Source organism: Electrona antarctica, assembly GCF_951216825.1.
Source record: "Electrona antarctica genome assembly, chromosome: 5".
NCBI classification, from domain to species: Eukaryota; Metazoa; Chordata; class Actinopteri; order Myctophiformes; family Myctophidae; genus Electrona; species Electrona antarctica.
In genome coordinates, this window is record NC_136810.1 from 20,051,947 (window position 1) to 20,066,809 (window position 14,863).

Genomic DNA, 14,863 nt, shown 5'->3' on the forward strand with positions numbered 1-14,863 from the left:
TCTCAGACGTAATAAAACATAAAACCGATCACTCCCAGACCCAGTGCTGGAGAGTAGCTGGGGATCTCTGACCCCTTTTCCACCGGTTGGGTTCCCAATGGGAACCGGTTCAGTTCTTTTTGGTTCTTAGTCCATGAGCCAGAGCTCCAACATTGGCTGGGAAAAACTAGACCTATATTAAATTGTTTAAAGGATCAATACAAGTACATTAATACACGATAACCCTTCCACAGTAGTAGCTTTTTCATATTTTCGATTATTTTGCATATTTTCCTACATAACTTACGTCTCATTCACATATTTAAAAATGTAAAATTCGTAATACAATAAATCATTGTCTTCGTGTAAGTACTCAATTGGGGAAGTTTCATGGTGATAACAATCTAATATAGGTATGGTTTTGCTCCACTCAATTCATAATAACGTTCCAATTTTGGAGCTCTGGCTCATGGACTAAAAACCAAAAAGAACTGAACCAGTTCCCGTTGGGAACCAACCGGTGGAAAAGGGGCCTCTGTGTCTCCCCATAGGATGTGTTTATTTGTTGACGAAATTGTCAGTATAGTCTTAGTTTTAGTCATCATAGCTTAGTTTTCGACGAACAATTTCCGCCTTAGTTTTAGTCAACAAAATCAACACTGCATCTCACTTCCTGTATCTCTCTCTCCCGGTTTCCTGTCACTCTCCACTACTACTATCCAAATTAAAAAGGTAGAAAAGCCCCCAAACAAATCTTTAAAAAAAAAAGTAAAGAAAATTGTGGGAGGCAACAGTCTGACTACGAACCAACCAACCCCACATGCTCAGTGCTCTGACCTTGAAGGCGTACTTCCTGTTGACATGGTCATCCACCGACAGCATGGAGATGTGGAAACTGGGCAACAGGATGCTACCCAAAATCCCTTCCTCCTTCTCATCTGAAATAATAATAATAATAATAATAATCATCATTATCACATTTGGAACCGTTTTCCCGGAAGCAGTTTTTACCGCATTCAGGGCGGGAACCCCTATTGGTGTTTGAAACATTATGTTATAATTTAGCTATTGAAAAATAGCAGATCTACAAGCTCATAGCGCGGCACCGAGTGCCGCGCTACGAGCTTGTAGGTCTGCTATTTTTTTTTAAATTACGTGACGCAAATCTTTGAATGTATATTCTTTCAGAGCAAACGTTTTTTAACTCAAATCTTTGCTTCTGGGGAAGTCCCTGGAACAACATATTTTCAGATGGGGGTCGGCGGCCAATTACATATAATTCTAGGGTTTCTTGACATGAAATAGTTTGAGAACCACTGATACAGAAACATAGGTTTTTCAGAAAACTATCATGATTTAGAAGAAATTTTGTAGAATGTGTTCTTAGGTCTAAATGGGTTAGTCACACTGTCAAGAGTTCATATTTCTCATATATCTCATGTTTCCATGATGGAACTCACCTCTGTAGTAGAACAGACACAGGTCGGACAGAACAAACCACCTCTTCTTCCACAGCTTCATGCCTGTACTGTCCTGAAACACACACACAAACACATACAAAACACAACACACAAGATTAATATGATAACCTCATACAGTTCACAGTTGTACGACACATTATCACGTACTGTCCTGAAAACATTCAAAGCACATACTGTATCGGTGTTGATTTTGCATTTAGTTTTGGTCAAATTGGAGTCGTCTGGAAGAACATCTGTATGTATATTTTTTTTAATTCATCACATTAATTTGTTTAGGCATTTTTATTAATCACATGAATGTGTTTATAAAGCTTTAATTCATCACATTAATGCGTTTATGAAGTTTTAATTCATCACATTAATGCATTTATACAGCTATAATGTATTCATCACATGCGTGCGTTCATCTACCTGCTTATAAAGCCAGTTGCTCTGCATAACAGGGGCTCCAGGGTTCCTTCTGATGGAGTTGGATCTCTTCCCAAAGTTATGGATCTTTTTGGAACTTCTTGAAGGCTGGACATGAGGACAAATGAACACGAGGATACATAATTAAACAATAGTAACTGGTTATTATTATAACAATGTATTGGTTATTATTTTAATTATTATAATTAAAATTATAAGTTATTGCTGAGTAATTCCTCTCCCCACACAGCTGCTGCTGTATCCTACTGGCTCATGTCCTAACCCCTCACGCCCAGCATTCGTCGACAAAACTACAAATGTTTGTCGACTACCTTTTTTCACTGAGGAAAACGAAATGGAATGACTAAGAGTTTATTGACAATTTAGTCAACAAATAGTGGACAAGAGATCCAGTATAAATAATTTTACACTTGATTGCATGCTGAAAATAGCAGATCTACAAGCTCACAACGCGTCGCAGCTTTTTCAGCAAGTGTAAAATCAGTCATTTAGTCGACTAAAATGTTATGATATTTAGTCGACTAAAACTAGACCAACACTGAAACATTCCAGGTGACTAAAATGTGACTAAAACTAAATTCAAGAGGCTATGACTAAAACTAAAAATCTAAATTTGCTGCCAAAAACAACACTCCCTGCTGACAGACAGGCGCTGCCCCCTGCAGCCCGTTAGGAGTACGTGCAGTGAGCAGTGACCACATATCACCCTCCCCCGAGCGCTGTTCATGCAGCCTGAACTGAGCCAAGCTGGAAATACATTGTTTTCAACGAGGGCGGCGCAAATAAGAGCTATTTTGAGCATGTGTGCAACATGACAACTGTTTTAAAGTATTGTACAGTAACAACTAAAGTCTCTTTAATATTTATGTTGTACTATTACTACAAAACAATTTAAAATAAAAGGGATTTAAGATCACTAAAGCTGAGTCCAATGCATTTCTGCCTACTTCCGGTCCAGGACTTGGCCCAGGTGGTTGTCTATGTAGGAGAGCCGCCATTGGACTGAAGCCCCATGAAGTGAACGCAGTTTGCGTAACTCTGTCTATATCTAAGGCACTGGTGTAGACGCTCGACAACACCGGGTGCACCGCGGTGGATTCGAACCCACGACCTCTGCAGTGGTGGTGGGCAGGTACTTTACCGCTGCACCACCCGAGTGCTAGAAGTGATTGTAGAGTTTTATCTTTTGTGCAGTGTTGTTGTTTAGTGTGTTGTTGTTGACTCACTCTTGTAGTAGGGCTGCTGGGCTGTGCTGGGCATGGCGATGGCTGGCACTGGGCCGGGTGGCATGGCTGGCATGGTACTGGGTGCTGCTGGGTGCCTGTGCACAGTGCTGGGTGCGGGTGCTGGGTGCTACACAGTGCTGGGTGCAGGTGCTGGGTGCTACACTGCGCTGGGTGCGGGAGCTGGGTGCTACACTGCACTGAGTGCGGGTGCTGGGTGCTACACAGCGATGGGTGCTGCTCTGTGCTGCTGGGTTGTTTGCAGGTTTCACTCATGGTGCTGCTGAGTGGACGACAGTTCTTCTCATTCACTGGTCCTTTAGATCTGAACACACAGAAAGAGAGAGAGACACACAATTAACACGCAATTAAACACCGCAAACCCACAATTGTAACTAAGAGACGAAAGGCAGTCGTACTGCTGCGCCTCAGACAAACGAAGGCAAGCCCCGGTACGTCTTCTCTGCAAACACAATTATAAACACATCATAAACACTGTCAGTGTCACATCATTAACACAGCATGGACATACAATTAACGAAAATGTGGCCCAGATGTTTGAATATATTTTTGGGGGTCCTTGAAAATGTTTGAGAACGAATGACATAGAAACATAGGGTTTTTCAGAGTACTGTCAGGATTTAGAAGGCATGTGTAGAATTGTCCTCCGGTCTAAATGAGTTAACACAGCATGGACATAACAATTAACACACAAGCCATGAACACAGGGACATGCAATGGATTCAGGAAGCTATGTCACTAGCATCATAAGCTACGTATATTGCATGTGCCTTGTAGGGAGGGCCCTGGCCACAAACATAAGACCATCAGAGGTGAGGAGAGGAGAGGAGCGAGGTGGCCTACATTAATATGGTCCACTGGGAACAGAACTACTGCAGCCGAGAAGTAAAGGGGGAGGCCTTTGGTTTTAGAGGACAGATACTCCCATTATACACCTATTCCCACACTCAGGGCCGGCCCTCCCATCAGGCAGAACAGGCCGTTGCCTCGGGCGTCATGAGGGGAGGCATCAATACAGTACAGTACAGTACAGTCTGACAGGACATTACGGTACAGTACAGTCTGCAACAGTACAGTACAGTACAGTCTGCAGCAGTACAGTACATTACGGTACAGTACAGTACAGTACAGTACAGTACAGTACAGTACAGTACAGTCTGCGACAGGACATTACATTACAGTACAGTACAGTACAGTACAGTACAGTACAGTACAGTACAGTACAGTACAGTACAGTACAGTACAGTACAGTACAGTACGGAACAATACAGTACAGTACAGTATGGAACAATACAGTATAGTACAGTACAGTATGGAACAATACAGTACAGTATGGAACAATACAGTACAGTACAGTATGGAACAATACAGTACTGTATGGAACAATACAGTACAGTACAGTATGGAACAATACAGTACAGTACGGTATAGTACAGTACAGTATGGTACAGAACACTAATTATCTAAATGTATCTCTGCAATTTGGACAAGTTCAATGGATTCCTAGACCCCAAAAACATAAAGGTTAGACACAAAAATTACTTGTCTAGGGTGAATAATGAAGGAGTTAGGCTATTTTAATGATTCCGGACGCCATCTTGGACGCCACCTTGAAAATAACACCTTTCGCATGGTCAAACTTTGGTAAACTTTTAGTATGTTATTAAGGACACCTACTACTACAAAAAACAGTTGAGAAACCTTCTGTTGCAATTTTTTTAGGGTAAGGTGCCTTTTTTTCATATATGCACTCGTCTAATCCTCTTTTAGGCAACAAGAGGGAGCCACTCAATACATCTTTATTTGAATCCAATGTTTGTTGTTAAATGTTTGTGAGACATTGGGATAGGGGAGAGGGGGGGCATCACGAAACATCCTGCCTAGGGCACCAAATTGATCAGGGCTGGCACTGCCCACACTACCTTCTACACTACAGTACCTCAGCATCATCCATCCATCCCTCCCTCCCTCCCTCCCATTATAGGGTTGAGTACCGAATTTGATATTTTTTAATGGCATTGACCCAATCACGTCTGTACTACGGAGAACCGAAGCGCTTAAAAACTAACGATGCCATGTCTCGATACTCTTCATCGCAGCCTTGGTCGGTCGCATCCATGACGACATTTTAGTGGCTGCGTTCGTATGCTCGTTACGTTATGTGAAAATAGCCGACTTCGGTGGATTAAATGTATATTATGATCCGATAGTGTGGTCAGTGATAGCACCCCCCCCCCCCCCCCCCCCCCCACACACTCGCTGTGCAGTGCATCAGTCTCTCGTTGAAAGTGAAACTGTGAAAGAGGCGAGCCCTGTTCTGTATCACATTAAACAAGGGTATCATATCGATTCCCAGGTATCAAGTATTGTATCGATTCAAAGGTGAAAGGTACCCATCCCTACCTCCCAACCATCCATCCATGTTTATGATTAGCTATTTATATTGTTTGTTGTATCGTTTTTCATGTCAAATCACATGGCACAGGCACACATTTTCCACAAGGACATTGTCCTGCACCTATGGATACTTGGAGTCTTCGACTGACATTCACAAGCACTAGGACACTTTTGGCACCTTTGGGTGCCACACACACACACACATACACATCACATCTGGCAACAAAACATAATTTGCATACAAGACACCTTAAGGGCGAGAAGCGACCGCAGGAGCAAGTGGAAGTGGGGTGGGGGGTTGTCAACATAAATACAGACAGCCGTGCATATGACACATGGTGGGGGCGGACATTAAATGACGATAAAGTTTGCGTGCATTTGAGCATAACTGAGAATCATGGAGCAGAGTAGAAAGAACAGAGACGCCTGTAACGCAACCTGCAGCTATTTTAAAAAGAAAGGTTTTTTTAATTCGGACTCTTGGAGACTCTCGAAGCCTATGGGAAGTGAAAGGGAAGTCCCTGGCAGTCAAAATGACAAAAGTGATCTTTATAATCTTAATACAATATTGATGTAACTAAGAGATTCGACGAGTTAGCTATATTTTATATACACCGATTATTAAGGAATAAGCAAAAGTCCTGATGCGACATTTCCTGGTTTAATGCCGTTACTCCGGAGCGGAAACTTCCTGGAGTGGGTAGAGCCTAGTGCGCATTCATGTGTTTGGCCCAATGCTGCTCGAAACTGCAATAGCACGTTGTTGTAAGGGAAACAAGCCACTGGCTTTTCTGTGTCTATCCTTTTGATAATGCTGTGACAATGTAAAATTGCAAACACAATGATGAAATATTACAAACAAAAATTAAATGCATCAAATAAATATTCAAAAGTGCAGGTGGAGAAAGAAAAAAGCACCAATACCAGTCCTAATCAGGCAGGCAGCCAGTCAGCCACATCTGGTTAACCACGCAGGGCTCTGAATACTAATGCCTTTTCTATTATTGTGAAAGCTTGCGCAAAGAAATAGCCGATGGAGCCCATTGAGCATGTATCGATGAAAGCTTTCCCCACAATACGGATGCTGGGGTTTAAGTGGTTAATTCCCCTGCATGACAACAACACAGCCATAAACCGTCTGTCCGTCTCACAGACTCTCACACAGTGTTCCGTGGATGAGACACATGGCTCCATTCAGCTTCAACGCCTCATTTCTGCTCTGAGCTGCTGCTGTGCGCGCGTGCGGTGCGTGTGTGTGATTTGTTACTAATTAAGCTGATAACGACTATGCTGGCTGGTCAATTAGAACCATCATAAGAGTGCTGCTGTGCCTCAGGGAGTCAAGGACTCCCAGCTGTCCCAACTGTTCATTGTTCATTCATTTTAGCACTCCTATAGAGATACTGAACTGTTCATTTTAGCACTCCTATAGAGATACCGAACTGTTCATTTTAGCACTCCTATAGATACTGAACTGTTCATTTTAGCACTGTTATAGAGATACTGAACTGTTCATTTTAGCACTGCTATAGAGATACTGAACTGTTCATTTTAGCACGGTTATAGAAATACTGAACTGTTCATTTTAGCACTGTTATAGAAATACTGAACTGTTCATTTTAGCACTGCTATAGAGATACTGAACTGTTCATTTTAGCACTGCTATAGAGATACTGAACTGTTCATTTTAGCACTGCTATAGAGATACTGAACTGTTCATTTTAACACTGCTATAGAGATACTGAACTGTTCATTTTAGCAGTGTTATAGAGATACTGAACTGTTCATTTTAGCACAGTGTTATATAGATACTGAACTGTTCATTTTAGCACAGTGTTATAGATATACTGAACTGTTCATTTTAGCACTGCTATAGAGATACTGAACTGTTCATTTTAGCAGTGTTATAGAGATACTGAACTGTTCATTCATTTCCAACCATTCATTGGTTCATTCATTCAACCGTTCCATTACTGTTCAGCATTCAAATTGTCTAACATTAGGACATTTAAAAAATTTAAAATAAAGAGTACAATATCAGTCACCAGAAGCAGAGATGTGTGTTTTCAAAAGAGATGTCCCGATACTGTATCGGTATCGGAAAAGTATCGGTATCGGCCCTTATTTCATATCGGTATCGGCGAATATGCCAGTCTAACCACCGATCCGACACAGGGGTAAGGGGTTGACACTATGGCAGGTAAATAAAACGTTGGGGCATGTGGAGTTTGCTTTCGAGGCCCCAAACTGCAAGTGCACATAATGAGTCTGCTATAAACACAACACAAGATATATAGCTAGATAGCTATAAACAACACGAGATCACAACACTGGTATCGGTATCGGCTAACAGAAATTGTGGTATCAAGATCGGATCGGGAACAGAAAAAAGTGTATCGGGACGTCCCTAGTTTTAAATGAGTCCAACGTTCATTAGAAGGACAATGACAGTCACCAGAGGCAGAGACATGTGATTAAATGAGTCCAAGATTCATTAGAAGGACAATGACAGTCACCAGAAGCAGTGATGCGTTTTTAATTAATTTATTGGGGCTCAATAAGGAGATGAAGTGTTTTGTGAGCAGCAGCAAGTGTGCGTGAGTGCAGGACAGGCTGTACGTGTGTCACTCACATGTAGACGTGACATTTATGAGTATCGCGCGCTATGTCACAACTGCTGACTGATTTGTTGAACCAAATATAGTTGTGGACGTGTTCAGCAAGGCAGTAGAGCTGGTTCCGGGCGAGTGAGTGTGTGTGCATGGTGGAGAGGATTAAAGTTAGGACTGTGTCACACTGAGATACAAAGAGACAATACACGCACGCACGCACACACACACGCGGACACACAGTCTAACAAAGTTACTGCATCAGCAAACACACACAAAAGACCCAGCGGATGTACAGAACACTACCGTGTGTGTGCATACTATACTTGTGAGGGCCAAATGTCCCAACAAGTCAGTGTTGTCATGATACTGAAATTCTAACTTTGATACGATATCTTGCAAAATATCGACATGAATACGACCCTGTTTTTTAACATTGGAGGAAAGAAAACGTAGTCAGGCCAATAGGGCCGGACACACACACACACACACACACACACACACACACACACACACACACACACACACACACACACACACACACACACACACACACACACACACACACACACACACACACACACACACACACACACACACACACACACACACACACACACACACACACACACACACACACACACACACACACACTTTTTAATTAGACATTTAGGGGTTAGGATTAGACATTTATAAGTCAGGTTTAGGGGTTAGGGCTAGGTTCACAATTACAACGCTCCATGACACAAGCTTGTCCGTTTTTAGCTTAAGGTATAAGGTGAAAAATGAATTCCAAATAGCATTTATAAAATTATTGTACAAAAATGTTGCTGTCCCCATAGTTATATGAGCATATGTGCGTGTGTGTCTGAGTACAGAGTAAGTAAAGAAAACAGATGGATCATGCAGTCAATAAGGACACAGGGTGAACGGGGCTTACAGCAGCAGTTTAAAATGACCACACAGCATTTCTGTGTGTGTGTGTGTGTGTGTGTGTGTGTGTGTGTCTTTTGAATGAAACCAGAGCATTTCAGGACGTGAACCTATTTTCACCCACAAAACATGTGTGTGTGAGCGTACACACGCACGCACGCACGCACGCACGCACGCACACGCACGCACGCACGCACGCACGCACGCACGCACGCACGCACGCACGCACGCACACGCACGCACACATGCCATCTGTTCAGTGTCTCTGCAGCACTAGGGCTGTCAAAAAATATTCCACAATGTCACCTTTTTTCCTGAACAAAGCAAATAAAATTAAAATGCAAAGTCAAATATAAATTAATAATTAAGAACACAAAAAGACAAATGAACACGTTTTGTGCTAAGGACGTGTATACACGTCTGCGGTCCTTTTTAACCCATTTTGGGCAGGAACCCCTTTTGGTGTTAGCATTATGTTATGCTTTAGCTATTGAAAAATAGCAGATCTACAAGCTCATAGCACGCTACCGAGTGGCGCGCTACGAGCTTGTAGGTCTGCTATTTTCAGAAAACTGTCGGGATGTAGAAGACATTTTTTAGAATCTGATCTCAGGTCAAAATGGGTTAATGATATAAAACGGGATCGCTGTAGACATGTTTTTGCTTGGCCATGCCTACTTCAGCGATCCTAGACATGTTTTGCGCACTGCCGTTCACTTCCTTGTTTACGGGATAGTTCTAAACATATTGGTTTAACCCATTCTGGACGGGAACCCCTTTTGGTGTCTTAAGCATTACGTTATACTTTAGCTATTGAAAAATAGCAGATCTACAAGCTCATAGCGCAGCCTTTTTGCCTTTTTGACAAATCGTTAAAATGTGGCGCAAATCTTTGAATATTATATTCTTTCAGCGAACGTTTTTAACTCAAATATTTGCTTCTGGGGCGGTCCCTGGAACAACATATTTTCACATGGCGGTCGGTGTCCAATTACATTTTTTTTTTGGGGGGGGGGGGTCCTTGACATGAAAATGTTTGAGAACGACGTTTTTCTGAATTTAGAAGACATTTGTAGAATCGTCCTCAGGTATAAATGGGTTAATAAAGAGTCTTCTCTTTGAAATATTTTGAGTGCCCGGATCTCCGTCATTTTTCAATTGATGTCTTATCTCGATTGATCCAGGAGCACCATTGTACATGTTTTATACCTGCACGTCTCCGCTGAGCACCTGGTTGCTTGCCTCTGCCTTGATACTGAATATATAGTTGAATGTACAGTTAACGATAGCGGTTATCGTGCTCTGTGTGAACACTGCTTACTACTGTAAGGCAGTAAACACCAAAACTATAACATAAGAGTAAGACAATAGTGAACTTTAGTTATGTTGCATTATTGTCTGTCTTTCTGTCTGTCTGTCTGTATTATCCAACCGACCTATCTTCCTATAATAGGCTCTATGCACAACAGCCATAATGGACATACATTGGGCTGCTTCCAAGTTCCTCACTTCCTCCACAGGTCTTGCCAATTACACTAATGGAGGCTCTGGTGGTCCTTGAAATTGAAAGCATTGAGAACCACTGGTATTCTAATTGTATAGAAGACGTGAAGTCCACATACCGGCCTTCTGACAGTGTGATTAAAAACCTGGTTCCGGAAAGGGTTCTAAATGGGATGGAACCGATGCCATGTGACAGAGCAATGGAAACACTGTGTGAAATGTCACATGGGTGGTAAAACAAACACACAGAAAGAGCTCAGGGCTTATTTTAGCCAGTTGAACGACAGCGCTGCAAATGTCTCGACCAATCACTTGAATCTAACTAATCGTTTTAACCCATTTTAGACCTGAGGACGATTCTACAAAATGTCTTCTAAATCCTGACAGTTGTGTGAAAAACCTCATGTTTCCATGTCAGTCGTTCTCAAACATTTTCATGTCAAGGACCCCAAAAATGATCTGTATTTGGCCGCCGACCCCCATCTGAAAATATGTTGTTCCAGGGACCCCCCTCCAGAAGCAAAGATTTGAGTTAAAGAATATATATTCCAACTTTGTGACACATTTTGGCAATTTTTCAAAAGTAGCAGACCTACAAGCTTGTAGTATTTTGTAGTATTTTTCAATAGCTAAAGTGTAACATAATGCGTAAAACACCAAAAGGGGTTCCCGCCCAGAATGGGTTAACAGCGGGAGAACAACGGCGACTCTGGGCGATACAAATCTCGCGTTCCTGCGGTCATTACCGATGTCCTCGTATAGGTGGTATGGAAGGTAAACAATTTGATTGGCAATCGCCAGGCGATGTCGTCCAACGATAAAATACTTTCATGTTTTCGGGCGACGTTCCTCCGCCCACTTTTCAACTATTGCTTCTTCGCTTGCTATCGCCGGTACTTGCCGGGTCCCATAGACAAGTAACGCACTTCCGGAAAATACGTCAGGACTGATGTTAAAACATACTGTAAGCGCTTCCATCCTTCTATCTTCAACTGCTTATCCAGAGTCAGATCACAGGGTCACAGGGTCAACAGCCCGAGTGCTCCATACTTCCCTTTCCGGGCGATATCCGCCACTTCCACATGGGCGATCCCGAGGTGTTCCCAGGCCAGTGTGGAGATATAATCTCCCCATCTGGTCCTTGGTCTGCTAGGGGGTCCTCCTCCCAGTGGGACGTGCAGCAAGGACGTCTCTATAGGGAGAGACTTCATCTGTACTAGATGCCAAAACCACCTAAGCTGCCTCCTTTCCAAGTGAACTCCGATTCTCTGCGTGGATGACTGTGCTTCCCACCCTATCTCTATTACGGCGAGGCCGGCCACCCGTCTGATAAAATTATTTGCTCACTTGCATCCGCAATCTTATTCTTTCGGTCATGACCCACACTTCATGACTAATAGGTGAGAATAGGAACAAAGATTGACCGGTATAGAGCCAACTGCAATTCCGCTCCTGCTGCTCACGATTGTATGGCTGATCTCCTGCTCCTGTCTTCCCCTCACTCGTGAACAAGACCCTGTCAAGAACTAAAACTCGTTCCAGTGAGGCAAAGCCTTGTCCTCTACTTTTCTCTACGTCGTCCTCAGACGAGCCCTCCATCAGCATCTCCAGTCATCTCGGTTCTCCATACATCTGGCCAGCTCATTTGTGCTTTCTGCACCAGCATCTTTCTTTAGTACGTCCACATGGGTATAGGTGTGGGACGTCCTCTCGATCGATGCCTGTGTGTTGGTTCCCACAGTACAAGCTTTTTGGCTGGGAGTTCTTGGTGTCGGTGGCAGTGGCCAGCTAGTCTCATCCTCCTTACTGCTATCTTCTCTGTTACACTTGGTAATGCCCCGTACAGACGCTTGTTGGTGATGTGCTCGTCCTGGTTGATGTTCAGTACCACACGTAACATTCTGGTGTAGCACCCGTCCAGGGATTTCTGTAGGGCTTGTGTTCATGTCCAGCATTCACAGCCATAGAGGAGTGCACAATCCATCAGTTTCCTGCTGAAGAACCATGGGCTCTTCCAGTTGAGGTTAACCCCAGGTTAAGTGATGTTTGTCTTTGGCGTTTTCCGGGTCGATTGCCACACAGAGTTTAGACAACGATAATTATGCACTTTGCAGGATGTTGGGATGTAGTGGAATGTATGAACACAATGAGACATCAGGCAGGACAGCATTGAAACCGCAAACACACACACACACACACACACACACACACACACACACACACACACACACACACACACACACACACACACACACACACACACACACACACACACACACACACACACACACACACACACACACACACACACACACACACACACACACACACGTCAGTAGGGCTGTCGCGATTATGACATTTGAATTGTCATACAAAAAACTGTGATTGACAATTGATTTGAATGGCTTTCAGGGCTTTGTAAACAAAACAATGCACATGGCATGTTTAATCATACATTTTATTCTCAATTTTTTTATTTGTTACAAAAAAAAGTGGAATCAGCCGATCTACAAGCTCACAACACGTGACATGTCACCTTCCTCGACGTGGAAATGTATATTGCCAATGTTTTTGATTGTTACAATTCAAATAATTGATTATTTCAAATAATTGTGATGAGCAATGTCAGTTTAACCAGACAGTGTGATGATGATAGTTATAGGTAGTTAGTAGGTGTGTAACGATATAGTAACTGCATCAAAAAATGTATTTCAAAAATCGAAATGAAAACATTAACATTGACTTTGTATCGAATCGTATCGTTTTGCAATGCAAATAATCGGTATCGAATCGTTTTGCTAAGCAGATAATCGTTACACCCTTAGTAGTTAGTCTGTGCAGTGATACGTTAGCAGAGCTCCACAAACACGCAATACAGTAGCATTCTCTAGCAGTCGTAGCTGCTAAACGTTCACAACACAACGTTAACACAATGTTAGCACAACTTTAACCCATTTTGGGCGGGAGCCCCTTTTGGTGTTTTAAACATTATGTTATAATTTAGCTATTGAAAAATAGCAGATCTACAAGCTCATAGCGCGCCACCGAGTGGCGCGCTACGAGCTTGTAGGTCTGCTATTTTTGAAAAATCTTGAACATATTTATTTCAGAAAACTGGAGGTTTTTGAGGTCAGGCCTAAATGGGTTAACACAACACAACACTGTGGCATCCTGTAACAGAGTTTTACCTGCTAAACAATGTTCCACAATTCAGGCTAGAAAACAAAAGGAAAAAATACAGTGAGTTCAGCTGCTAATATGGAATTTGATCTAAAGTGATTCGACTCCATCAACCAGCAATCCGTCTCCAACATGAATCTTGTCAGATTTCGCAAGAGAAACAAAGCAGCCAGGTCTATGAAAACAATCCCCAAAAGAAATAAACAACTAGGCTAAGTTATACCACTTTTACATCAGCTATTTGGAATATAAGCACATCTACAAGCTCACAAATGCTTGTAGATCTGACATTTTCAAAAAGTAATATTGGGGAAAAACATTTTTAACAGCACACATCTTGTATGGGGGTCCCCGCCCCCGGCACAAAATATTCCCAGATGGGGTTCCACCCCCCCCCCCCCCCCCCCCCCTGCCCCATAGAGACTCCGTCTATGAATCAATGTTGATCCTCTTGTAGCACAGACAGCATAACTGTTAACCATCATTCTTTGGAACCAGCAAGGTGTGTGTGCGTGCACGTGTGTGTGTGCGTGAGCATGTGGAATGTGTCAGCAGGGTGCAGAGTTACAGCTCTGCTCTCATCACTGGCTTCTGAAAATCTTTCTGTACAGTAGCTACAGTAAACAAGGTTTGAAACAACGTTCTGCTGCTGAGAAACCTTCTGTGTCAACAACCAGAGGAGCAGAAGTTTTAAACCAATTGTGTTATTTCGATATACATTACAACTATGTTAAATAAGGTGTGTGATACGTGATAGTGATCACTGCTATAGTGTTTGTCCAGTAACAGTGTTACTTAGCTCTGCATCATGATAGTAATCATTGCTATAGTGTGTGTTCAGTAACGGTGTAATAAATAGCTCTATATCGTGATAGTGATCATTGTTTAAGGAGCAATGATCACCTTGGACATCGATCTGATCCTGGACACCTGGGAAGCTGCAGCATCCGATCGCACAGCTTGGAGACCAGATCATTGAGGACGGGCCTCTCCAAGCAGTCCGTGGCAAAGAGACTGAGGCGAAAGTCTAAAGAATAAGACCCAAAACCACCCGGACAGACCAGCATCAGTCTTCCCCTGTGTGAAGTGCGGAAGGGGATTGCGAATC

General features: G+C 42.8%; 1 protein-coding gene across 4 annotated transcripts in view; it reads right to left on the reverse strand.

Moving 5' to 3' along the window:
* Positions 1-14,863, reverse strand: part of LOC306923418 (pleckstrin homology domain-containing family A member 5-like) — a 123,050-nt gene that overhangs the window by 36,654 nt on the left and 71,533 nt on the right. For 3 of the 4 annotated variants that reach the window (XM_079501500.1, XM_079501502.1, XM_079501501.1), the window contains 4 exons: positions 3,116-3,437; positions 1,872-1,976; positions 1,440-1,512; positions 817-917 (listed from right to left, as the gene is read on the reverse strand). In XM_079501500.1, the coding sequence (XP_079357626.1) occupies positions 817-917; positions 1,440-1,512; positions 1,872-1,976; positions 3,116-3,437 (601 nt within the window). Of the gene's footprint in view, positions 1-816; positions 918-1,439; positions 1,513-1,871; positions 1,977-3,115; positions 3,438-13,763; positions 13,791-14,863 lie in introns of all 4 variants that reach the window. The other variant, XM_079501499.1, reaches the window with a different exon arrangement.